The sequence below is a fragment of the Phyllostomus discolor genome, chromosome 11, assembly GCF_004126475.2.
Source record: "Phyllostomus discolor isolate MPI-MPIP mPhyDis1 chromosome 11, mPhyDis1.pri.v3, whole genome shotgun sequence".
NCBI classification, from domain to species: domain Eukaryota; kingdom Metazoa; phylum Chordata; class Mammalia; order Chiroptera; family Phyllostomidae; genus Phyllostomus; species Phyllostomus discolor.
In genome coordinates, this window is record NC_040913.2 from 435,748 (window position 1) to 463,018 (window position 27,271).

A 27,271-nucleotide genomic window follows, 5' to 3' on the forward strand; every position below is an offset into this window, starting at 1 on the left:
CAAACAGAAGGAGGGGCACGGCGCTCGAGCTGCTTGGCGACCATGACCACCGCAGAGGGAGCGCACCCACGGGGGCCACTGCAGGAGCGGGGTGCGCACTGACGGCCACAGCGCCGGGCAGGGATCTGGGAGATGTGAAGGAGACTGCAAACTTCTTGTCCTTTTAAAATTAAACGCACTTTGCTTTACGTATGAAAACCAGTACCAGGCCATGCAGACGACCCACGCCGAAACTCTGGCCACACACGTGTGTTTTCACCCATCATTACTGCTGCTTTCGGGTGGTGTCATCAAGGTTAATCCAGACCCCCTAACATGCTGATACACTTAAACTACAGGTGAAGTCAGTCTGAACAGTCCGAGATAACCCTAACTGGACACAGGGAGTGCTTGACCGCCAGGCTGCCTTCGTGAGACGGCAGTTGTACCGGGAGCACCGAGACTCGCGGTCCAGTCCGACGGTTCTGACAGACGCGCTTTCCCGTCCCTGTGCGTCTTGGCCCACCGAGCGGAGTGCAGTGAGCACCTCCTCGCACCCCCAGTGGGTGTTCAGACTTTAGTGCACTTGGTGCGCACGGGTCGCCACGTCTCCAGGAGTCCAGGTGCGTGGGGCCCTCACTCCCTGCTCCCCCCGCAGCCCCGGGGAGCGTGGCGCCCTCGGTGCTGAGTGCCAATGCTGTGGGTGCAGGAGCTGGTCTGGGAGAAGGTAAGAAAACCTGCCCCCAACACACACTCCTCTTGCTTCCCCGTCTCTCTGCTTCACAAAGGAAAGAAGGACTTCAGATCCAGTACCGTACTGCAGCTTGGTGCTCTGCATCCTTTTATATGGAATTATTGTTTTTATTTTTTAAATTATTTTTGAGAGACTGGCTGACTGATTTGTTGTTACACATGCTGATATATCCACTGGTTGATTCTCGTATGTGCCCTGACCAGGGATCGAACCTGAAACCTTGGGGCATCAGGACAACACTGTAACCAGCTGAGCTGCCAGGCCAGGGCCTGGAATTATTCCTTAAGGTGAATTAACATTTTATCTTGAGTGCCTTGAGCTTCATGGCACCATGACACAACGGCAGAAACCCAGACTTTCGTGAAACTGGGGATGTGAACCGCTGCCCTGGGACGAGCCAGGAACTGTTGTCGGTCTGTGGGACTCTTCCTGGAGGGACGCGTCCATGATCAGCTGTGGGCCCGCGCTCTGGGAAATGCCGGTCGGGTGCTCACCCACAGCCGGGCACCTGTCCCAGCGGTGAAGCTGTCTGCGTGACACCCCCAGCAGAAAGCGGTTTGCCTAGTGGCCCCAGACCAGCGGCAGGAGGACGAGAAAAGGGGCCAGAGAGGCAGAGCGCCGAGCCAGGGAGGGAAGAAAACGATGCTCAGTCGGTAACTTGAACAAAAAGCCAAGTGCTTCTCAACAGGTACGGTTCACTCGAGAAATCAAGTGATTCTCACGTGTTTGTTCACTTCCTCAAATACACGGTTCACACCGTCGGCACTGAGAGAAGTGGCTTCTATGTGAATCATATCACCACCCTGAACACAGCTCTCCTCTCCACAGAGAAGACTATTTAGTACAAGAACATTTCCCATTCTGCACGGGCAACTCTCACTGTGCAACCCAGCAGGCACGGTTGCAGACAGACGCCTCGAACACGCAGGCACGGCCCCACAGGCACGTCACGAGGACGGTCACCAAGACGGCTGGAAAGACGTACAGACTGTCCTAGTTATAATCCATCCCAACAATGTTTCTCCCGTCCTAAGGAGCACATGAAAATGTGTGTCAGAGTATCACAAGAATAACCTTGCATTTGCTAAATTAAATGTTTGGTAATATCAACTGCCAGCTAATTCACAATCAGTAACCAAATGCCTGCAGTTCGCTTCAAACTCCACCATCACTAAGAAACTGTCTTCCTGGAGGGCTAGGGTGACTCTGGAATCCCTCTTCCAAATGCACAGGGCGTTTGGGGAGCTCTGAACCACGCACGAGAGGCCAGACGGGCTCGAGCTCCTGCAGCAAAGCCGGCCCTCTGACACTGAGCACTCTGCCTCCTCGCCGCCGCGGGGCTGCCAGCCCAGGCAGACTCGTCCAGGGAGGAGATGCTGGACAGCAAGTTGGGGCAACTGGGCCTGCCCGGGGCCTCGAGCCCTCCAAGGGCGTCTGCCTGGAAACAACGCCTGCGCCACAGTGAGAGGTCGCAGGCCCCGCTGCTGCTGAGGACACCCATTACCTGTGCCCCTTCACTCCCAGCTCCCGAGGTCAGACGCGGTTTCTGACTCAGGCCCTGGCCAGGGAGGCCCACGATCGCCGCGGGTCTCCTACCTTTAAAACCAGCCCCACGCCCAACTGCAGGCTCTGCAGAAGATGCATTTCCAACAAGGTCACAGAAAGGTGTGCGCGCCCCGAGAGGGTGTAGAGGTCGAGGTCAAGGTCAGACACTCGCTGTCCACCTCAGACAGGGTGTCAGGCATTTCCAAGAAAACTGAACGGCTACTCAAGTCAGACTGCGGTCTGTCTGCAAGGCCAGCACGCGCTGCTCACAGGACGGGGCACAGACGCCGCCGGCACCAAGAATGCTGCACCCACACTGCCACAGGAAGGGGGCCCCCCACCCACGAAGCCCCCACCTGTCTCCACGTGCAGGCTGAGCACCACTCACAGACAGCAGACCCCGGGCGGACCCCTCACAGCCACACGGGGCCGTGGCACACAGCGGCCCCAACCTCCGAAGTCCTCCTTCCCCTTCAGCGGAGCCTTTGGGAAAACTTCTCCTTCTCCCTGACCAAAGCAAGATCCTCCCTCAGTCACCTTTGCTGAAGCAGGAGGGAGCTGAAGTGCCCATGGGGACTCCCCCCCATTGTGAAGGTTAGCAAGTGCACGGAATTCTGAAGGGAAGCCCAAGGCCAGCTCCGATGAGACACACCCAGCCCGCTCCAGGCACGCAAAAACCGAGTCTCTGGAGAGAATGGGGGGGGGGGGGGCCCACAGGGCATTAAAATGGAAGGGGAAGCTAGAAACGGAACAGGAAGTGCGGCCGTAAGGAAGAACAGGAGTGGACCCCGCCGAACGTTGCTGAGAGTCAGTGGTGGGAACCAGACTGCACAAGGAGAAACCGCCCTCCGCACGCCTTCTCATCCCGTGAAACGGGGCAGAGCCCCGACCTGCAGCCACCGCTGCGTGTCTCTCACTCGACACGTGAAACAAATGAGGCAAGTTGCCAGAATATCAGCCATCGCAAGCAAAAACACCACTTCAAAAAAAAAAAGAAAGAAAGAAAAAAAAGACTGGTTGGTACCCCAGCTGCTGTGGCTCAGCTGGCTGGAGCGTCATCCTGCAAACCTAGAGGTGTGGGTCTGTCTGAGCCCCAGGTTGGCCACAGAGTCTGTTACGTTTTCCCGTGAAACAAAACACACACGTTTCGTTTTCACCAACAACTTTACTGACTGGGGTGTGCCGAGTCTGTCCTGTCGGCTGTCTCCCACCGTTGCTTCTGGTGGGCAGTGGCCGGAGCTGCTGCTGAGCACCCTCCCGTGCACCAGACAGCCCCACAGCAAAGGGTGACTCGGCCACAGTGTCAACAGCACCGAGAAACTGCACAAACCACTTTTTTCACACTTGATCAGTCACGACACCTTCTCCACATACTGCTCCAATCTTTTTTTTGTATTTCAGTTGCGTTTCTACCTCTCTGGAAAAGCACGATACGCTGCAAACGTGTATTTTCTTCCATCTTCACTATTAAAATGGCTGCACAAAAATTCATCCATTTTGGTATTTTTTTAAATGCACGCTGATATGATAGCTGTCACAATACAATCTAACAAAATTCCTTCAGACAGAGCTGAAGACAACTAAGCACTACAGAGCCATCTTGCAGATGGAACGTAACGGACTTTCTGTCCAGCCCAACAAAGAAAGCAACCAACCAGTGTCTCTCTCTCACATCAGTGTTTCTCCCCCTCCCCCCCCACCTCCCTCTCTCTAAAGTCTACAAGCACGACCTCGGGTGAGGACTGAGTGAGTGAATGAGTGAATGGCGGCACATAACCGTGAGCACAGAAACTCACTGTGAATTTTATCCTAAGGAGACGGAGAGGACACAGAGATCATCTTCACACCATGGGTTTACGTCAGACTGAGAAAGACCCAGGTGTCCAACACCTGGGGGTGGGAGGCCACAGGAGAGTGTTAAATGAACACGCCGGCACAACCATATCAGGCTGTGCTAGTACACACCTGCATATCGACATGGAAAATGTTCATTCTGTGTTACTTTTGAAAAGACATAAAACACGCTGTAACACCACCACGTATTTTAAAATCGTGTCTGCATGCAGACCTATATAGGCTCAAAATAAGCTAATTATCAATAACCATTTTATTTTTTTTCTTACGTCAACTTTCCAGTTTTATCAATGGACTGCTCCAACACGCCGAGCATTTAATCAGGCCCTTCGTCAGAGATGCAGAGCACTGTCTGTGAGGACCAGCCCACCTGCGCGTGCACACAACCGGAGCCGAGGGGGCCCCGGAGCCGAGGAGCCTGCCTGCGCGTGGCAGGGTGCACGCGCCCGTGGCCGTCTGGCCAGCCTCCCGCTGCTCCGCCACCTCCCACTCTCCCTTCCTCTGGGTGGAAGACCCCCGCACCTCACGTCTGGGCCCTGAGCCGCGCTTCCTGGAGGAGGCCCCGGGAGCTGCTGGGGGGTTCGCAGCACCGACGCCCCTCTGGGTGGAGGGGTGATGACACTGGCTGGGGCGTTCGGTGCAGAGGGACCCGACTAGGAGCCAGAGGCCCCCGTCACCGGCAGCAAGCCACCAGCTGCTGTGGTCCCAGGGGAGGGGGCCTGCGCCTCCCGCACGCGCCGACTGGGGGTGCAGCCTCCGAGGCATCCTCTGCAGGGGGGCACCTGCGTGTTTTGTGAGATTTAACCTCTCAGGTGCCCCATTCTTGTCGCCACCGACTGGTTTTGGGACAGCAGCAAGAATTTCCTCCTCCTTTTCCTTTCCAATCCCAGATTTGGCTGCTGAAAACTTCCTTGTGTTCAAGGGTGGGACCCCAAAACAAAACAGAATTCATTTTTTTAAAATTGTGTATTTATTCTTATGTGTTTAAATGTCAGTCACCTTCAAAGTACTCTCCATTTTATGTAATGCGCCTACTGAGACATTTTCTTCGGCTGCTCAAAAAACAGTTCTGAACTCATCAACGTTGGTGTCTTTTGTTACTTCTGCTGGTTTTTGTTTCACCTCTTGCAATCAGCAAAATGTTTCTCTTGGAGGGTTTTTTTTATCTGAGCAAACAAAAAAATGTCACTCGGGGCGAGATCAGGTAAACAGGAAAGGTGGGGTACAAAGATCACACCGTTTTTGGTCAAAAACTGAACACTCCGTGTGCGTTGTGGGCAGGTGCACTCATAAATCCCCCATCGTGAAATGGGCAAACGTGTTGTGTCTTCAAAAAAATTCACAGAAGCTGAACGCAGCCTCTCACACCACCACCAGCTGGTCCACTGATACAGGTGGGTCCCTAGACCACTCACCTAGCTGGTGGGCCTGTACCACAAGGGGCCCAGCCTCCATAAGACAGTTCTGCTTTGGGCGGGGGGTCACCCCTCGTGCATGCCAACACCTGCCAACTCCTCGGACTCGGGCAGGGTGTAGGCTGCAGTGCAGCTCCCCCTCCTCAGGCATCTTGGGCGTGAGGCGACCCTTCCTGGCCTGCCTCCAGCATCGGCCTTCAGGCTTCGGCCTTTGGGCTTCTTCTCCGCAGTCTGGGCTCCTCAGCTTTTCCACCCACCGTCTCGCAAGATGGGAAAGAGCTACAATCAAAACTTTATTTTTAAGAGAAATGGGATTGTTTCACATTTTGACTTTTACTTTTCTTTTTTTGATATAAAACAAAAACAGGAACCGAGGTGCCAATGGTCCGGATTTTACTGGGTAAAGAGAGAAGTCCTACGCTAGAACCGACCTGAACCGAGCCTTCAGTTCCTTGTGTCTCGGCTGGAACGTTTCCAGGCCTGCCCAACCTGACACTTACTCTCAGCAAAACCGAGCGTGCACACCCTGCGTCCGTGACACCGCAGCCCTGCGCGCGGGGAGGCCCAGATGGAGCCCCAACCGCGGCGGACGGCGGGAGCTCGTGGACTCGTTCCAAAGCGCTGAGCCTCCGCCTGCAGCCCTCTGCTAACCCTCTTCGTCTCGCCCCGCCCGTCCCCAATTCTGGGGACATGCCCACGGCTCACGTAACCGAGATCGGCCCTCCGGGTGTCTCTTCCCGTAAGTCGGTAGGAATATAACATTAAATTAATTCTCAAATAAAGCAATGCCTTCTGACTGTTCTCTCCATCCAAAAACATCACTCTGTGGCTAATGCTGAAAGCTACAGAAGTTACTAGAAAAATATGAAACAAGGTGGCAGATTACGAAGACTCAATTTAACCGACAGAAGTCATCAACGAACGTGGAACAATGAGGAAGAAAGATCCCGTCTCTGCCTACTGCTCCCTGCTGGGCATGGCTCTCGCTTCCGATCCCCACACCTCCACGGCCTCCCTGTGCGCGACTCGGGCGACCTCTTCCCCTGTAAGACCACGAATTCAACTTAAATCGTCTCAAACACCCTTTCCAGATCTTACCTTCTACGGTTCTGGAAACAACAGGCAAAGGGAGGATGAAAGTGGGTTTCCGGAATGGGTTAAAATTCCCTGCGAGCAGATGACAAGAAGATGAAAAACCAAGTGGATCTGGTGGGAGGAAGCCCATTCTTGCGCAGGCAGGGTGACGGGGGAGTAACTGAACGAAGAGGACACCTCCCTCCCTCCCATTCGAGACACCCTGAAGAGGGTTCTCCCGCTGTCAGTGAGGGGGCAGTGACTTGGGAAAATAAAAATATCCGACCGAGTACTGAGTACCAAGTGACCGGCTTGCTCCGTGTGAGTTGCTCTGAACCAGGCAGACTTAAGAAAACAAATGTGCATGAACACAGCCCCTGCTTTTAGGAAGCTTTTTTTCTCTCACTCGCTCATTCGGGGAGTCTTTATTGGGCACCCACTGTATCCATGGACAATTCCAGGCACTGGGGACTCAGGAGTGAGTAACACCCTGGCCCGCGGCTCAGGTGGTTGAGCGCTGCGCTGCGCTCCAAAAGGCGGCGGGTTCAACCCTCGGGCAGGGCGCACACCTAGGCTGGGGGCTCGGTCCGCAGTGAGAGTGCATGACAAGAGGCAACCCATTCATACTTCTTTCTCTCCCCCCCCCCCCCCCCCCGTTTCCTTTCTCTCTAAAAATCACTAGGCATATCCTCAGGTAAGGATTTTTTTTTAAAGGGTAAAAAGGACAGACAAAATGCCTGCTTGCTGAAACTTCTGGAACACGGCGTGGGCAGGGGCAGGCGTGACGCGGCCAACGGAAGGGGCACCGGCCGCGGGAAACGGCAGGGAAGCCGCGGGGCACGCACTGCTGGGAGCGCGGCGGCCCCGCGCAGCACGCGCGGACGGCTGTGTCACGGGAGCTCGCTCGCCGTAACCTCTCCACTCCCTTCTAAGTTTCTAAAACTTGGTGCAGCTCAGTGGACTGAGTGCCGTGAACCAAAGGGACACTGGTTCGATTCCCGGTCAGGGCACAGGCCTGGGTTGTGGGCCAGGCCCAAAGTAGGGGACATTCGAGAGGCGACCACACACTGATGTTTCTCTCCTTCTCTCCCTCCCTTCCTCCCCCTCTCTCTAAAAATAAATAAAATCTTTTAAAAAATTCTGCGCAAACAAAACTCGGGCTAGAATTTCGACTCTGAAGACGAGTGGCGTTCTGGCGACTCGGACGGCTGTCGCACGAGTCGGGAGGGCACCCAGTGGCCTGAGCCCCACAGGCAGCAGCAGCGGGAGCAGCAGGGCTCCTGGGATGGGAAGTGTGGTCCCTGGACTTCCGTCCCGGGCTCTCCCCGCAGCTCCGGAAGACAGACACCCGGGGAAGAACGGAGAGTCCACAGAGACAGAAAGCAGACGGTGGGGGGCGGGGGCAGAGTGAGGGGAGAGGGACTCTTCAGGGGGCACCGGGCTTCCTTCGAGGGGATCCCAATGCCTTGGAACTAGACAAATTACGGTCACGTAACACAGGGAATTCACTAAGTGCCATTAAACGTCAGGCTTTAATGTGGTTCACAGCTAGCTTTGTCATGTAAATTGTACCTAAATTTTTTAAATTAACTTGAAAAAGTAAACAACAATCGTTCAGGGGTCTGTACCAGCAGCTGATGACGAGACCATGTAAGTCACGGAAGATTCCTGTCCTAACCGACACTCAGGGGCTCCCTGGCCAGTGCGGTGCGGCGGGCTGGAGCGCCACCCGGAACCGGAAGGCCGTGTGTGCGAGTCCCAGTGCGGGCAGGCCCCTCGCAGGGCCAGCCACCCACTCCTGCAGCCAACCAGCGCCCGCCTTTCCTGTGTCCCGTCCCTCTGCCGCCAGCTCGCCCGTCTGCAGAAGGGAAGGCCGTGGTAAGGCACCTCGCGCAAGGTCTCCTCCAGGTCCGCAAGTCCAGCCCTTTGTCGTCTTTGTCATCGCCTGTGACTCGCCACCGGCCCAGCGCGGCCCTCCCTCTCACCAGCCAGCCTCCTCTGCGCCCCAGGCTGCCGCACGCGCAGGGCTGGCTCGGCTCACCCGGGAAGCGCCCTGCCCCTGGAAACCCTCCAGGATGGGGGCACTGGGTGCGGAGAGGGCTGGCCCCAGACCCCCCTCCAAGGGAGAGCTGGCACGCAGCTCCCCCACGAGGACCCCGAGGACACTGCTGCTGAAGGAGCACGCGCGTGGTTTCAGGGCTCCTCTCTGGACCGGGACCTGTGTCTGTCTTGTCCGTACTTAGCGTGCTGCTTACACCGGGTCCTTCTCTCGAAACCGACGGAAGCCTCCGCTTCTTCATCCCAGGAGAGTTTCCATGGGCCTCGGACGTTCCCCTTCCACAGGAGCGCGCCCAGGCGTACTGGGCAGGAGAGGGTTATTTTAATTCGTTCTGCGAAGGCTCAATGAGTTACAAGCAACCTCACTTAATTATTAAGTAGCCAAGTGGGTGACCTCGGTGGCTGGTCAGTGCGACAATGAAATCCTGTCTCCCGGTTCAGAGCTGTCGCCCCGTCGGAGGGCAGACGCCGAGGAGCTGCAGGGAGAGCTGCCGGGCGTGCCCCAGGACTCGCCCTATGAATCCGGGGGAGGAGACAAATCCATCCCACGTTTGCTCCAGGCTGCGTCAGCCGATTTCTAAAGTTCCTGAACTGAGACATCTGCAGACACACCAGTTAGCAGCAGCAGCAGCAGCAGGCACAGTCTTTCAAACATGCGCAAACCCTTTAGCAAGAGCCCACACTCTGGGCCGTAAAACACATCTCGGTCAATTTTAAAGGATTCAAGTCACATGGAGCATCCTATCGGACCGAAACCAAATGGAAAACCAGTAACAGAGAGCTCTCTGAACACGCTCCAAACACGCGGCACTGCCAAGCAGCTCGGAATCCGGGTCCCGGCACCTCAGGGGACGCACTGCCCAGCGCGGGGACGGGGGGAGGGAGGGGGACGGCGGTGACGGAGGGGAGCGAGGGGCATCCAGGTGGGGAACCAGGGGCCAAGGTCAATGTGCAAAACTCAATCGTATTTCTATGTACCAGCAAAAAACAGCTGGGATTTTAAAAATGTAAGACAGCATTTTAAAAGTATGAAATGCTTCAGGATTAAGTCTCACAACAAAAATATGAGAGACCTAAACAGTGAAAAGAAAAATACTCACTTTTCAGTGAGAACTTATGGGAAACCTAAACAAAGAGAGATACAGCATTTTCAGGAATCCGAAAACTTAAATACTATTATTGTCAAGTTTTCTACAATTTGATCTATGCATTCAACACAATTCCAATCAAAATCCCAAGCAGGTTTTCTTTCTGTAGAAACTGACAAATTCTAAAATTCCTGTGGAAACACAAACAATATAAAATAGCCAAAACACCTGAGAATGAACAACAGCGTGAACGTTACTAACATTACTTAGTTTTAGGACTTCTTACAAAGCTACAGTAATTAAGATAGTGTGGCACTGGTCTAAACACAGGCAAACAGAGTAACAAAACTAAACCCATACGTATACAGGTAACCAATTCTGGACAAAAGCACAAAAGCAATTCACTGGATGAAGGCTGGCGTTTCACAAGTTGCTAGAATGTATGCACAAACAGAACTAAAAGAAACTTTGATCAATACCTCCAACTACACGCCAAAAATCAACCAAAATGGATCACAGACCCAAATATAAAATCTGAAACAGTAAAACTTCCAAAAGAAAACTTTGTGACTTTCAGAAAGAAAATGGTAACATACAACCATATAAAAATAAACTGATAAATTAAAACTCATAAAAATTTTAAACATCTGAAAAGACAACCACATACTGAGAGAAAATATACATCAGAAGCATTTTGTATTCAGAACATACAAACAACTTAGCAACCCAATTTTTTAAATGGGCAAAAGATCGTTAACAGAAATTTCACCAAAGATACATGAATCGCTAATACACACACACACACACACACACACACACGGTGCCAAATGTCCTAAGCGCTAGAGACACAAATGAAAACCATGACCCAATGCCACTCCGTGCCCACCAGGACATCCATCATCACAGAGACAGGCAACAAGGCCAGACGGTGATGCAGCGTGGCCGGGACTTGAACCCGGCTGTTGAGAACAGACATGGGTGCAGCCGCTGCAGTAAGCGAGGCGGGCAGCTCATTACAAGGTTGAACATGCCCTGGCTGGTGCGGCTCAGTGGACTGAGCTGAGTGCCAGCCTGAGGACCGAAGGGTCGCCAGTTCCATTCCCGGTCAGGGCTCAGGCCTGGGTTGCGGGCCAGGGCCCTGGTAGGGGGTGCACGAGAGGCAACCACAAACTGTGTTTCTCTCCCTCTCTTCCTCCCTTCCTCTCTCTCTCAAAGTAAATCAAATGGTTTTTAAATTTTAAAAACAAACAAAAACAGAAAACACAGCCGGTCACGAAGGCTGGATGCAGAGCTGAGACTCACACACGGCTGTGGGAAGACCAGGAACGAGACCAGTTCTCAGCGTACACGCATCTGCCCTGTGACTCAGCGACCACATGGCTCGCGTGACCTCAGGGAGAGAGTGCTTCAGCGACTTACTCACAACGGGAAAGGACTCAACGTCCTCCCGCCCCCCCCCCCCCCCGTGACTGGTCTGTCCCGTCCATGCAACACTACTGAGCAATGACAGGAACGAAGGGCTGACACGTGCAACACGCACGGACTGCAGGTGCACCACGCCAAGTGAGAGACGCCGGATTCAAACCCGTGGCTGAGGGCTCCATCCCGGGCAGGGCCCATCGGCCTGTGAACATGTGAGCGTGTGAACAGGTGGGACGGCAAATCGGCATCCTCCCATCAATCAATGGGAAACCGTCCTTGTGGAGACAAGTGGATGCTGAGACGTCATTAAAGCATCAGCACTGGTCTCGTTAAATGTGAGCAGGCGACTGTGGTCATTTGGGAGAAGGTCCCTGTTCCCGGGAAATGCCAAAAGGTGTTTTGGGGATAAAGGATCACCACATTGTCTACTTATTTTAGAACAACTCAGGAAAAAGCTCACGTGGTGAAATGTTAACAACTAATAAATCTAATGGCAGGTTTGAAGCTTTTTTAAATAAAATGACAACAGGACATCTAAAGCTTTAAAAATGACTTTAAGCCCTGGCTGGCGTAGCTCATTGGACTGAGTGCAGGCTGCGAACCGAAGTGTCGCAGGTTCGATTCCCAGTCAGGGCACATGCCTGGGTTGCAGGCCATGACCTCCAGCAACCGCACATTGATGTTTCTCTCTCTCTTTCTCCCTCCCTTCCCTCTCTAAAAATAAATAAATAAAGTCTTAAAAAAAAGTTGGGGTAAAATTCCTCAGTTTAAAAAAAATGACTTTACTTTGTGAATATTGTTATAATCCATGTTAGCATACTTCTGAGAAAACAAAAAACTTTATGAAGTTATATTCCTATCAGACACTAAAAAGTCTCGAATCACTTAAAATCTACATGTAAAAACTGCATACAATTTGTAAGCACAAAGGGAATAAGGGATTTGAAGATGACCAGCAACTGCGGTGCAGCAACAACTCAGGTGAAGGGCCGCACGTGGGCTAACAAACTGAAGAACAGGCGAGAGTGTGGTGCGCGCTGGCGTGTTCTCGGCGAGTCTGCCCACCCAGCCGTCCACGGCAGCGACTCAGCAGTGCAGAGGCAGGCTTGGCGGACACCGGGGGACGCGAAGGGAGCACACTGAGCACTGACCACCCCCGTCCACCCGCCCGGACGCATGCAGGACACTGGCTGCTGCTTCTGAGGTCCTGCCGGAAACACAGCTCCCGAGCCTCATCGCAAGGGCGGACCCAACAAACCCAAAGTGAGGAGCCGTCGCTCAGATGCGCTCCTCCCGGAAGGGCAAGCAAAGACGGGGCGACCGCCCCCCATGAAAGGGGCCAGGGGACCCGGAAGCTGGACACAAGGCACAGCCCCAGACTGAAAGCCTGAACCACAAAATAGGATCTGAACAGATGCTTTTCCAGCAAGACACACACAGCCAACAGGTACACGAAAAGTTGTTCAGCGTCACTCATTATCAGGGATTATCAGGGAAATGCAGATCAGAACCCCGGTGGGACAGCCCATCCCTCCTGTCAGAACGGCCGTCAGCAATAAACCCACACACAGCCAGCGCGGCGAGGACGCGGGGAGAGGGGACCCTCGTGCACTGCCGGTGGGAGTGCGGCTGGGGCAGCCCCTGTGGAGGACAGTGTAGAGTTCCCTCAAAAATTACAAGCGGATCTGCCTGGGTATTTACCTGAAGAAAATGAAGCCAGTGTACCTGCCTCCCACGCTCACTGAGCACTTACAACGGCCAGACACGGAAGCAACCGTGTCCACAGACGGATGAATGAATGAAACTCTGGTGCGTGCGTGCGTGCGTGCGTGCGTGCAACGGAGCATCATTCAGTCAAAACAAGGACCCCTCCCCGTCTGCACCAGCACAGGTGGGCCTCGAGGGCGCTCTGCTCAGTGAAGGAAGGGTGGGGGTCAAACACTGCACCCCAGCTACAGAACCAGCCCTAGGGAAGCAATGTACAGCGCGGTGCCTGTCATTTGTAGTACTGTATAAAGCTGCTAACTAAGTAGGTCTTAAAAGTTCCTGCCACAGGAAAAAAACTGTAACCAAGAGCAGAGATGGACGCTGGTTAGACTCTCTGCGGTGCTGACCCCGAGGCGCACACAAGCCACCGAGCGGCACACGGAGACCGCCGGCCGTCAGCGCCGCTCCCGCGGGGGCGCAGGGCAGAGGGGCTGACGCGGGGGGCACACCTGGCACAGGGCCCGGAGAGCCCGCCACGCGCACCAAGTTCACCGTGGCTTTTATCACGGAACGTGAGATAAAAAGTGACTAGGGGAAAGAACGTAAGACTTCAGATGAAAAACACCAGTCCCATCTGGGGAGAAGTATCTTCTGTCCGCGGTTGTTATGATAGTAAACAACTAAAAATAACCTTAATGACCCACAAAGGATTGGTTAAATAAATCACAATTTCCTGCAGCTATTAAAGGTTATAATGTAAGTGCTGAAAAGGCATTTTATGTCACGCGATATTATGAACAGAATAAAACAGGATTCAGAAGAGGAGCTGAAACACAATCCCACCTACGTTTGTAAAACACTGAATATACGCACAGAAAAATTGGCAAGCGCTGGGCTCTGGGGGGCAGGGTGTGCAGGCTGCCTGACGTGGGGCACCTGCAGGACTCGCTCCCTGGGGTGGGCGCGGAGCCCCCGAGTGCACGCCCCCCGACCCCCGGCTGGGGCGCAGCCTCTGCTCCCGCTCGCAGGCTCTGGGTCACAGCATGCTCCTGGCGGCGCCTGCCTCCCGGGCTCTTTCCCACACCGAGTCGGTGACCCCCGCCCCCCCCGTCTCCCCTTGGTCACACCCCCAAGAACGGAGGGGGCGGTGACCGACCCAGTTCACCTCTCCTTGCAAGATGCGGCGGACGGCTGCCAGGACACAAGTGCACCTGACCCGGGAGAAGGGAGGAGAGGCAGGGGGCGGGGAAAGGGGCCCAGAGAGCTGCCAGATACCCTCCCAAAATTTTTGCAGAGCCACAGGAGAAAGATCAAAGAGACAAAGAAACGAAAAACGGCCTTTCTGGTGACCCGTGACTCCCCAGGCCCTGGGAGCCTGTCATCAGGTGGAGCACGTTAGACCCACACCCGGCTGTGCTCTTGTGCGTGACGCTCACCACACGAGGACCGGAGCCCCACAGGGTCCCCAGACCACTCCCTCCTGAGCAGAGGCAAGCGCCCAACTGAGGTACCCAAATCATACACAGTGAAGCAAGAGCAAATCGAGGGTTCCAATGAAAAAGGGGTCCATTTCTGTGTCTGGATTTTCATTTTTATTCCTCTAAGCAGGACGCTGAAACACGGAGCCACTGACCCTCAGGGGTGGGTGGGGGAGAAGAGCCGTGCTGGCGCGCAGTCCGGGGCAGGACCTGGACGCAGGCGGGACTTTCGCGTTGAGGAAAGGGGGTGGGGGTGCCCTGTGGCGGCCGACTCCTTCACGGCAGCCCTGACATGTGACCCACGCAGACGCTGGCGTTTCTTCTCACCAGTGTCTGGGTCACCTGTAAAAAAGTCCACGCTCATTTTCAAGTTCTCCCTTCCCCACCTCTCTCTCGGGCTCTCCCTCCCGCGCCTCTTCCCCAGACTCCGGGGCAGCGCGGCCGCCTTCCAGGGGAAGGGGCCCAAGCTCCGAGCCCTGCGCCGCGGCACAGGCCTGGCAACGGTGGCGGCACCCACCCTGCGCCAGCCAGGGAGCCTCGCGTGGCCTGAGCGCTGGCCAACCCCGGTCACCGAGCTGCCGCCCCTGCCGGGGGCCCCCTGCCTCCAGAGTCCATGTTCACAGGACACTCCTCCACAGCGTCTGCGAGCTCAGCGCTCTCTCCGTTACCTGCGGCCACAGACGTCCTCAACGGACACCAGCCTCTTCAGGGGCCGCGGCACCACCGGTGGCCTCCTCCTGTCCGGGCTGAGCCACCACCGAGGACAACGGCACTCTAACCGGAGAACTGCACACCCGTGCCACTCCGGTGGTTACAGCAGCCATCCTCCTCCTGTGTCTATCACGGCTACCGATACCCGACTCGATCTACAACGCCTGGCACACGGGACAACATTCTTCGTCTCAAACTGTCCTTCTTGTCTGCAGTGTCTGAGTACAAATAAGGGCCCTGGCGTCCGTGGCCTGCGGTGACCTCCTGCCTACTGCCACCAACTTCATTTCTCACGAGCCTTCCACTAGAAGAGAATGCCCCGACCCAGCCGGCTACACCGTCGTCTTCAACACGAGCCTCCACGGCGGCCTCTCCCGGCACGCTTCACACGGGCTCTCCGCCGGCCGCTGGACTCCCTCAGCAGCCATCTCCTCGACCCCTCGCTTGGCACCTAACACTGGTGTCACACTATCACTGCCACCCACTTGGCCTTTAGAACAGAAACACACACCCTGGCTGGTGCAGCTCGGCCGATCCAGCATGGGCTGCGAACAAAAGGGTCGCTGGTTCAATTCCCAGTCGGGGCACGTGCCTGGGCTGCAGGCCAGGTCTCCAGTAGGGGGCGAGTGAGAGGCAACCGGTTGACATCTCTCTCACACATTGATGTTCTCTCCCTTTCTCCCTCCCTTCCCATCTCTCTAAAAGTAAATAAAATCTTTAAGAAAGAAAAAGCAGGAAAAAAGCAGTTAGCTACCCACAAGGGAGCTCCCATAAGACTGGGAGCTGATCTTTCAAAGAAGCACTTCTAACCAGGAGTGACTGGCACAAAAGGTTCAAAGAGACGAAAAGCAAAGACCTACAACCTACACTGCTCTACCCAGCAAAGCTGTCGTTCAGAATCCAACGACAAAGACCCTTCCAGACAAGGAAAAGCTAAACAAACTCATCACAAAAAATGTAAAACAGACTTAAGAAAAAAAATAAAAAACATGAGTAAGGCAACAGCTACATACCTATCAATAATTACTTTAAACTTAAATGGATTAAATGTTCTAATCAAACACATAAGGGGCTGAATGGATAAGAAAACAAGACCCTTACACTGGCCGCCTACAGGACACACACTCCAGACAGTAAGACACACACAGATGAAAGTAAAGGGGTGGGAAAGGCAGTTCACGCAAATGGAAACAAAAGAAAAAAGGCTGGGGTAGCAATGTTTGTGTCAGACGAACTAATTTGTGTCAGACGAGCGAGACTGTAAAACCAAGGCTACGACAAGAGACCAAGGAGGACTTGCCATGTACGACAGCGAGCTGTGGAAGCGCCCTAAGTGTCCACGGACAGGCGACGAGGCACTGCACCCGGAAGAACATTACTCGGCCGTGAACAAGAACGGCACCTTACTCAGCGGCAGCACCAACGGACCCAGAGGGTGCACGTGAAACCAGAGGAGAGAAAGACGAACACCACGTGACCTCACTCCCATGTGCAGTCTAATGAGCGGGAACAAACGAACAAACACCACGGAAACGACTCTCAGACACAGAGAACCAACCGGTGGCTGACAGATGGGAAGGGGGCTGGGGGGCCGGGCGGGAGGGTGAAGGGATTAGGAGGTGCAGACGGGCAGCTGCGAGGCAGCCCCAGAGACAGGGAGTGCAGCACAGGGAACACGGGGACACCCTGGGGTAACTGCGTGGTGTCACGAGGGCACCAGCCTTATCGGGGTCACTTCATAAGTGACAGACGTGTCTAACCACTGCGTTGTGCACCTGAAACAAACATAACCCACGCCAACTGCGATTTGCACTGTAATTTGTAGCTACACTAATCCAGCAAGTTCCGAAAAAAATAAACCACCCCACCTCCCCCCGTAACACTGTCCCCTGGACAAAGAACTCCAGGACACTGGCTCTAGCCCTTGCCTCCCACACCTGAAAGAATCTGCAAACACCACCTTTCAGGGAGACAGAGGAGACACAATGGGAGCGGGGAAGAAAGGGTGGCTAAAGAAGCAGACCTGTTCATTTAACACTTTTTCTGTCAAGCACATCAACGGCCCTCAGTGCCATTGTCCCCGAAACAATGACCTCACAGGGCCAGGGGGCTCATTAGAAGCACTGGTGGGGGGGGGACCACTCTCCACCAACCAGACAGCTCAGCAGCATTGTGCACTGTAAGAGCTCACTCTGTTCTCCGGAACTTTCACTGGAGCACAGCTGAAAGCCCGACATTACGCACGTGAGGTGGTCAGTGCAGTTGTGACCCCAGGACTTCCCGTTTCCACCACATCTTGGTGGGGGGAGAGGGCAGAGCAGGGTGCACCCAGTCTGCTGTGACCACCACTCACACACTTAACTCAGGGGGCCACAGGCCGCAGTGACACGCTGCCACAGCAGGTGGTCACTCCGGCAAACCCCCCCCAGGGGAAAGGTGGTCCCCCAACACTCCTGCGGAGTCGGGGCTGCGGAGCCAAAGCCCGGAGCCGACTGCTGCGGCGTGATGCCCACGGGAACACGACCGTCACTGCGACCGACCAAATACCCACTGTGACGTCCCGAGGTCAGGGCCTTTCCGCGGGAGCACGAAACACTATCTTCCTCGGACTCCTACGTAAGTGAGCCAGGTTACACGTTAAACGGGTGCGTGGATAACGAAGCACAAAGCAGGGCAGGTAAGAGGTACTCGGAGGGGTCATCCGCCTTCCAAGAAAAGAAAAATTCCTTTGGCTTCGGAAGTGACCAGCTTCGTGCTCTTGCACAAACTCTGGGATCCGGGCCCTGAAGCAGGCGGGACACGCTTCCCCTCCCCCACCGCGGTCTCGGCCCACAGGAGCCGAGGCCGCAGTGGGGGCAGCGCAGCACGGAGCAGGAGAGGATGAGGCGGTGTGGCCAGGCCCTGCTTCCCGGACAAAAGACCAAGAACGAAAACTGAGGCGCTGGGCCCCAGCAGGGAGCAGACACCCCCAGATGGCAGCGACGTCCTCTGAGATGGACACTTCCCGAAAAGACAGCTCCAGGAGCCGCGGACAAATGACCACTGACATTCTCCAGGCTCTTTCTCCCCCGGGCTCCAAGCCTGCACAGCACGGTCCTACTGCGAGGTGATCATCACAACACATTTCTTCCCCGAACCAAAATGAGAGTTCATCTGAACTCATAAACACCGCCACACTGAGAGGCGACTCCCGTGGGAGAAAGCACGAAAAACATTCAGGGTGACATCGACAAAGGCTCTGTGCTTGGTGTGGTCTGAACCGAAAACTCTGAGGAATGATGAACTCTCTGTGCTGCACACGTGCCTACGTCCCCAAGGTGCACGCGAGGACCGGCACGCGCACACTCCCACGCACACACTCACGTGCACACATGCGCTCAGGTCCGTCTCACTGAACTTCTGACCTGGTCCGTCTAACCCCCCAGCCCCCCAGTCCCAACACCAAGACACCGTCTAGAGCAGCCGCGCTCTGACAGGCAGTGGCAGCCGGGCGCCGGCCGAGTGGCTCCGACTGCCCTCCGTCCACCGCGGCCAGGCCCTGCCGGAGGGAGTCAGCTCTCGGGCCCCTCCCCACGGTCCCCAGACCGCTCTCCTTCCGCAAGACAGGAAAAAATTCCGTTTCTCGAGTTGCTGACATGTGCGACTGCTAATGACACGCATGTCTGGGAGCGGCTTCAACTGCCTTCAACTTCTAGTAACAGAAATGTATTTTTAAGATTGCATTTATTTGTTTTTTTAAAGAGAGGAAAGGACGGGGAGGGAGAGAGGGAGAGAGAGAGAGAGAGAGAGAAACATCAACGTGTAGGTGCCTCTGGCACACCCCCAACTGGGGACCTGACCCGCAACCCAGGCACATGCCCTGACTGGGAATCAAACTGGTGACCCTTTGGTCCCCAGGCCAGTGGCACTCAATCCACTGAGCCACACCAGCCAAGGGGAAAAGGGAAACAGTAGGCGTCTGCACGAAGGGAAAAGAATCACTGCAAGAAGGAAAAACTCCTCCACTTCTCTCTCTCTCACACACACACACACACACACACACACACACACACAGTGCACCTTCCTTACGATGACCAACCCTAAGCCTTCCCCACTCCACCCGGAAGACGGGAGTCTCACCAGGACAATCCTGCTCAGATGCAAGACCCTGGGCAGTGTCTGGAGGCACTTTTATGTGTCACGGCGGAGGCTGCCACCAGCTAGAGAGAGCACAGAGGCCAGGACGCTGCTAACTGCATTGAGTGCCTCCCCTAGCAAAGGCTCATCAGACCCGAAACACGCCCCCCCCCGCCCCCCATGCTGCAGCCGAGGAGCCCGGGGCACCAATGAAGCCCACAGGACCCCGGGTGCAAACGCCCGCGATTCCTCTCTCAACCGTAAGAACTACTGGAAAAAAATTAAAGAATTAAAAAAGGCTTGCCTCGTTCTCCGTACAAATGGGTTAGTAATTGCCACAGGCTAATGTGAAGGACGGGTGAGGAGAGCACCCAAGGAGCAGCACCCAGGGAAACGCGGAAGGACGGGAGGCCGAAACGGACCTCTGAAGGGTGCAGCAGCAGAGGGAAGGGTGACCGCCAGCCAGAAGCTATCGCCGGGTCTCATTCCAGCTCTAAGCACGCACGTGCTCCACAGAAGAAACGAGAGCGAGGGGACATAATGTGACGCAAGACCCCCGTCCTCCAGAGCTCCGGGGAACCTCCTCCAGAACTCCGCGGAACCTCGCGCCCCCACTCAGGCTGGACACCTCGGGGCGCGGGGGAGCGGCCGACCCTCACGCCTGCAGAGCTCATTCCCGAGCACCCTTGCAGACACGGTTTCCACAGAAAGGCAGGCTCACATAAACCACAAACGCACCGAGTGTGGTACTGCGTCTTCACTTTGTACAAATTTAATGTTAAGACCCAGATCCGGCCCTGGCTGGTGTGGCTCAGTGGATGGAGCACGGGCTGCGAACTAAGGGGTCGCCGGTTCAATTTCCAGTCAGGGCACATGCCTGGGTTGCGGGCCACGGCCAGGTCCCTGGGGGGGGCCACGTGAGAGGCAATGACACACTGATATTTCTCTCTTTCTCCCTCCCTTCCCCTCTAAAAATAAATTAATTAAATATTTTTTAAAAAGACCCAGAATCCAAACACAGCTCCCACCCTGGGTCCAAACCCACGAGGTCAGGGCGACTCTGGGTCAGTTGACAGCACTGTGCATACTGAGGAATGGTCCTGGAGTCACTGGACTGTGGCCCAAGGGAAACCTGGGAACCGTGTAGTTTAAAATTCCCACTTTACAGGAGGGGCATTTGAAACCTCGTGGGATGTGCCCAACACCACAACTCGAGGGAACGACGCAGGGGGCTCACACCCCAGGCTGGCGAGACGTGCAATCCCACCGAATGGACCTCAGGCCCCACCGTCGGAAGCCGGGCAGACCTGCCCACACGGAGTTTTTACCCGCACCAGCTTCTGCACCTGGGTTCCCAGCATCCTGCTAGTGCTCCTCATTCTTGCCTGTCCCAAACCACAACGACCCAGCGTGGAGCCTCTCCCCGTCAAAGGGCAGCCGGTCGGTCGGGCGTGCCGAGTGCGGCCAAGGTGTATTATTTTAGGCTATCCTCGTTGTGTTCCAGGACACTGCGTGAGGCCGAGCTGAGCTGCTGCCACGGAGCCGGCCAGATGCCAGCCCAGGCTGCCCTTGCGAGACGAGAGGAAACCTCCCCTCCTACAACGGCAGAGGCCCCCAAGGCCCCTCGGAAGCTCCCCTCCGCAAGCAGAAGCAGCTCTGAAAAAGACACACTTCCCTTTCAAGATGCTGGTGTGAACAGAAAGGGCCCCAGCATTCCCTCCAGGGCATCACACCGACAGAACACCCCCCTTCAGGATTTCCAACAGCATGAAGACCTGCCTCGCCACGAGCCAGCCCGTCCGCCTGTCTGTGGGCTCTCCAGAGGCCATTTGCCATGTGGCACCTCCCAACACACAGGTTCATGGGGCCAACCACCTATTTCTAACTCAGTTTAAATCACTCCTCTACCGGTCTACTCAAACACCACCCTCCAGTGGGGCAGTACCCAGTCACCCCTTTTTAAACTGCAACAACCCTCTCAGTGTGGCCCTCCCGCTGGCTCTGCCCTGCTCGACTTCTTGTCACCCCAACGCACCACCCAACTCATTTACCGTGTCTCCTTCCACTGAAGAGGGCAGGTATTTCCGCGTTCACAACTGTATCCCCAGCGCCTAGCACGCTGCACCCAGCACACCGGGGATGCATGGTAAGTATTAGCTGAAAGAAACAACTGAAACCATACACTTGTTCGTCCGTACTTAGTTAAGCAGTTTTCAAACAATCTTCACCCCACGTTATTAAGAAACAAAGAACTGTCCACTTGCACTGCGCAATCTCGGTCTAGCCCCTCATTTCACAGACAATGAAAATGGACACGGAAACAGTGTGAGGGCCCTGGCCCAGTGGCTCAGCAGGTTGGGGCACTGTCCTGTAACCAAAGGGTTGCGGTTCAACTCCCGGTCAGGGCACATGCGTGCATAGCAGGTCCGGGAGCATTCAGGAGGCAACCCCATCGATGTTTCTCCCTCACCCCTTTCCCTCTCTCTAAAAACAACGAGAAGAAAATATTCTTGGGGATGGTAAGAAAGGGACTGTGTGAGACATACAGTTTGGCATCAAAGGTCCTGAGATCCACGTGAGCCTTCGTGCAGCAGCTCAGCCTCTCTGAACTTGCCATTGCCTCCTCTGTACAGTGAGAATAACTCCTACCCCACCGTGATGGCTCGGGACACAAAATGAGGTGACACTGGGAAAAGGTACACAGTGCTCCCACAGAGTATCGCTTGTCACCAGACTATGTTAACCTGCCCCGAGTCACGAGAGCCAGTGAGTGGCACAGTCAGAGCACGAGCTCTAGACTCCTGACTCCCAGCCCAGGGCCTCTGGTGTCACGAAGCGAGGCCTCCGATGGCCCTGTCCAGGGCCAGCTTACTCTTCCGCCTCGTTCAAGGCTTCTCCACCTTTGGGCGGCAGAGGACAGCACTCGGGATTTGAGGAGAGTGGTAACCCCTCTCCTGCAGCAAAGCCCACTCGTGCGCACCAACACAAACCTCCTGCAGGCCCGGGAGTCCACCCACTGACACCACGGCTGTGCCCCTGAGCTGCCCTGGGCAATTTTCATTACTTATTTTAGGGAGTGACAATTCACGCCGTGGCACTCTCCACTGACAAGCTGGAACACCAAGAGCAGACGCCAGGAGTCTGAGGTAAGAACACTGCCCTGGTCGGTCACCACGCCGAGGCAGTGAGGGCTGGAACCCCTGCCACCTCCAGGGAGGGTGGCCAAGGCAGCAGTCCTCAAAGCCGACGGACAATCACATCATTTCTACTGTGCTGCCACGCTACACAAGAACCGCTCAGACCATTTTCACACAACTGTTTTCAACCGTCACCGAGAGGCACCCTGGCCTCTTCCCTGAAGAAAACATGCCCGGGGCGTCTGGGGTGGGGTTTCTGGCCCCGGCCCCAACCCCATCACCATTCGCTCCTGACCAGACTGTGCGCAATGATTCCGTCCTCCCCTTCCTTACTTCCGTCAAGGAACAGGCTGCATTCACTGTAAAAACAACGCGCCTAGGAAAAAGACAAAACGGCATTAAACCTTCAGGGAGATGAGTAATGGCCACTGAATGCAGCGGCGCTGCCCAGAGGCGCCTCCGCACCCCCTGGGGAACCCGCCCCGGGCGCAGCCGCCCCGCAGGGCGTCTGGCGCGCTCCCCACGTGCTGACAGCGTCTCTCTCTGAGTGGTGGCCGTGTGGTGACTTTCATTCTCTCACCTATAGTTTGCTTTAATGTTCAAGTTTTACACAATATGTATGTATTATGTTTAAAGTCCGAGACTTTGAACAACTTACAGCATTGCCTATACGTTCACAGACTTTTGGTCTGATGATTACAGAATCCCAATGTGGGGGGGCGGGAAGCAACACACAAGGCCTCACACATACCCCCGCCACACAAAAATTAAGTCTATTGACTCTTCCAAGGAAATCCTGTACATTCAAGGTTCACGAACCAAGTTTTTCTTTTAACGTGCAAAAATAATATCTGTGTCTGGGGGATGGTTCTCTAAGTGGGAGGTCCCGACCCCTCTCAGAACTGTGGCACGGACCCTCCCACCCTTCCTTCCAAGGGCTGCTTCGCTTCCAACAGAAGCCAAGTCCTCGAGGGTTCTGCTTCCCGCATTTCCCGAACCCATGAGCTCGGCCTGGAGGTGCAGGGTGAGACGAGATCCTTCCCACCAGTGGAGACTGGCTTCCTAAAACAGCTGACACCCCATTTCCACCCCTCGGTGTTCCTCATCGGTTCTCTCTGTTAAGGCTGCCACCAGTTAAGATTGTACATACAGCCTCTTCAGCTGGCCTAACAAGGTACAACTCAGCATTCGTTTTTTGTTTAGTTAAAGATCGGTCTTCCACTGCATCATAAATCCTAACCATGGGATTGTGTCTCAAACCGCCAGGACAATAAAGGATTAGATTAAAAAGTCATCTAAATGAAATAAAAATAAATTTATTCATACTTAGAGAATCAAAACTGGTAAGTGTTCTTGGTGAGGTCTCCAGTCACGGAATCAAATGTGTTACCAACCTAAAAATAGGTTTTTAAATTTTGATTTCTGATAGTGACTGAAAATTGTAAGTTAAATTTTACATTAACCATTTCGAAGCACATCTTACCTGAGAAATGAGAAGTTTATACAGGTGTGAGTAGTTATCAAAACGGAGCCCAAATACCCACTCCCCCTGCGCGTTTGAAGGCGCGGACCCTCCACGCGAGAGGGTGGCCTCCCAGAACACCTCCAACGGCCCATCACTCACCTGCGGCTGACTTTTCCCTTGTTACCCACACACATGTGACCTCTCCTCTCAGCCTGCACTTCCGCCAGCAATTGCATTACACACGCTAACTCTCAGAAATCACGTTTATTTCTCCCAGTGCAGCACGAGTTATTTAGAGAGGACGCTACGTGACTGTAATGAGGCAGGATTGGGTACCTCTATTTTTCCATCAACAGAATGGGAATAAATGGGTTCTGAAGGGTGAGTTTCCCCACAGCACTCGTGGGACGGGGCCGTCACCTCGGAAACGGGGATCTGCAGGGAAGAGAAGGGGCCGGCGCCCCCGACGCGTGGTTTCGGGCAGAACCTCCCAAACAAACAGCCACCATTTTGAGCCCCGGGACCTGAACCGCGCACGGTCTTCCGCCAACCGAGGGAAAACACAGGGCTGCCCGAGTCCTGGTGGGGCCTCGCCTGGCCTTCGGCGTCCCCCAGCCTTTCCTGTCTGCGGCCCTGTGTCTCCGCTGGAGTCAACCTGAGCAGCTGTCCCCCGACCATTTTTAGTAAAAAGCATGCTTTTTACAGCCTCGTTCAAACTTTCCAAATAAACACGGAGGCGCTCCCTAAAATACCCCGGTGACTCCGTCTTCCTAAAAACAGAAGCAGCAGCACGCGATGTAATCTCATTGTTTTAATCGGTTTACGGAACTAAGGGGCCGGTGAATGGCCCCAGTTATCAGCCCGCATTCCTCTTCCTTCTCCCACCCTGGCCCTTTGGATCTTTTCGTTCTCCCGATTTCCCCAACTCTGCAAGAAGAGCGAGTTCCCACACTTCATTCATCGGAGAAGCAAACAGTACTTCCACAAACGACTCAAAGTCTAAAAATAAGGGCGAGGACAGAAAATCCTGGAGAAGTAAACGAACTCAAATCGATCCGAAAATGGCAGAAAGTGAGCTAGGTGGGGGCGGGGAGGCCGCGACCACGATTCGCTCCTCCGAACGGGCGACTCCCGGTTTGATGACTCCATCGGCGAACTCCAGGGCAGGACTGGAACGAAAAACTGACCCGCCGTTTGCATCCACCTTTGTGCACAGGCACAAGGTGGGAAGTTACCACGCACACTGCTCAGAGGCGACCGCGCGATGCAACCTGCCGACCAATCAAATATTCCACACCGCCTTCCAAAATTAAAAATAAAAGGAAGGAGAATGCGGAGGCTGCGGGGCTGGTGGCTCTTCCAGGCGACCGGGTCCCTTCCGTCCCCCACTCTCCCGCCACCAGCCCCGCCGCGAGGAGCCCGGTCGAGCGCGGCGCTCACAAAGCCTCGGGCGTGAGCGCCTTTGGCCAGGCCAGAGCCGCCCCTCTCCCGCCGCGATAATGGTGGCGAAGCCGACCCCGGAGCTCCGCATGTCCCGGCATGAGGGGGGCCGCCCGTTCCGAGCGGAGAGGCGCCGTTCACAAATAACGGGAGTCCCAAACTTTCCCTCCGCCCCGACTCAGCCCGGCGCGCCCGCCGCCGTGGGGACGCGCCTCGCCCGGCCCCGCGGCCCCGCCCGGTGCCCCGTCCCGCCGGCAGCTGCCGCGCCGCTCCCGCCGTCCCGAGAGAGAGCTCCCGGAGGCCGAGGAGCGCGGCGGTCCCACTCCCACAAAAGCGCGCTCGGCCGCCCGCTCCGCCTCACAGGAGCAGGCGCGGCGCGCGCGGCGGCCGCCCGCCCCCGTCCCGAGCCCGACTCCCGCCGCGGCCGGTCCGCTCCGAGCCCTCCGCCGAGCCTCTCCCCTCCGCGCGGAGTCGGGCGCCGCGCGCCGCCGCTCACCTCGATCTCGAAGTCGGGCAGGCGGAACGCGGTGCGAAAGAGCGAGCAGAAGTGCGCGATGGCCGGGACTTCCCACCAGGAGCGGAGCTCGCCCAGCCCGGCCGCACCGCCCTCCTCCGGGCACATCTCCCGGCCCCGGCGCTCGCGGCCGGAGCGCCGGCCCCGAGCTCGACGCGCGCCTCGCGGCCCCACGCTGCCCGCCGGACTCCCGCCTCAGCTCCGCGGGCGGGGGCAGGGGCGCGGGCGGCGGCTCCTCCCGCTGCCGCCGCCGCTCGGCGAGAGCATGAGCTGAGGGCGGGCGCGGGGGGCGACGGCTCGCCCGAGTCACTGAGGCGGCTGAGGCTCCGGCTGCCCGCAGGCTCCGCGCCCGCGCCCCATCCCGCGGCGGCCGCCCCCAGCCGGTCCGATGCAATCACCGCGCGGCCGGCGCACACAGATGGGGCTGGGGGCGGGGCGGGGCGGGGCCCGAGCGAGGCCCGGGGGCGGGGCCGCCACGAGGAGGGGGCGGGGCCGCCCCGCCAGAACAACAACCCCGCCCCCACCGCGGCCGGGACAGCTGCACGGGAGGAGAGGGGGAGGGGAGAGCGAACTGAGCACCCCAAGAGCGCAGTGCGAGCAGACGCGGTTGAGGGGCACCCCAGGAGCAGCGCAGAGAACCATTCCGCTTCCCAGGTGTTCGGGATTGAGGAGTTCAATGACTTTCAGGAGCGAGGACAATGACGGTCTCCCGCCCACCCCCCACTAGGCCTTAGTGGTCGCATCCTGTTAAAGGGCCCGCGGCGTGATGCTTTCCGTTGGGGCCAGATGCAGAAAGACGCACGTGTGGGAGTTCGGTTATTATTGGTACGGAGGGTAGCACCGGAAAACCTGCGGACCGGGCACCGCGCACATCGAAGGCCTCGAGAAATCAAGTGGTTTCCACTTGTTCCTGAACACTTTTATTCCATCCGAGAAGCACTAGGGAGCTCAAAAGTGGCTCTTTTCTTCGAGGGAAGAAGGCGGCGGGTCTGGTAGAGCTGGAACCCAGTGCGATGGAGGCTGGAGCGCAGCGGGAAGGGTGGGGTAGGGGAGGCACCAATCAGCCGACGCGCGGAAGAGCGATCCCTCCCACCACCGCCCTCCCTCCCCGGGAATGGGCTCGTGTGACTGCCCTAGAGAAGCGGAGCCTGGAGCCCGGAGATACCCTGGCTGCAGACTGGCTGCCTGGAAGGGTGCGCGCTGTGTAGTGAGAAAGTTGGGGGATGGGAAAAGGGAGCTAGTCTGAGGAGTGGATTCTGGTGGGGGTGGGGACATGCGCGCCTTAGGCTGAGAGAATACACCATCAGAAGGGTGGGTGTTGAGGGGTCTACTTTAGAAATGTTGCATTCTACACTGTGTTAGAATTCTGCTGAGCCTGAAGGGGAAAAAAAAATCACCTCCAAAGCAGACCAGAAATTTGGAAAAACCAATTGAATGCCCAGATTATTTGTAGTGGTCACTGTGATTCTGTATCACACTGACCAAAAAGTTTGTTTTCTGTAAGATGACTCTGG

The 27,271-nt window shown here is 56.0% G+C and overlaps 1 protein-coding gene across 2 annotated transcripts in view; it reads right to left on the reverse strand.

The window, feature by feature from the left end:
- Positions 1-25,993, reverse strand: part of LOC114508466 (cat eye syndrome critical region protein 2) — a 79,357-nt gene extending 53,364 nt beyond the window's left edge. For both annotated transcript variants that reach the window (XM_036011137.1, XM_036011136.1), the window contains exon 1: positions 25,740-25,993. In XM_036011137.1, coding sequence (XP_035867030.1) covers positions 25,740-25,865 — 126 coding nt within the window. In that variant the 5' untranslated portion in view covers positions 25,866-25,993. The remainder of the gene's footprint in view (positions 1-25,739) is intronic.
- Positions 25,994-27,271: the final 1,278 nt, after the last annotated feature.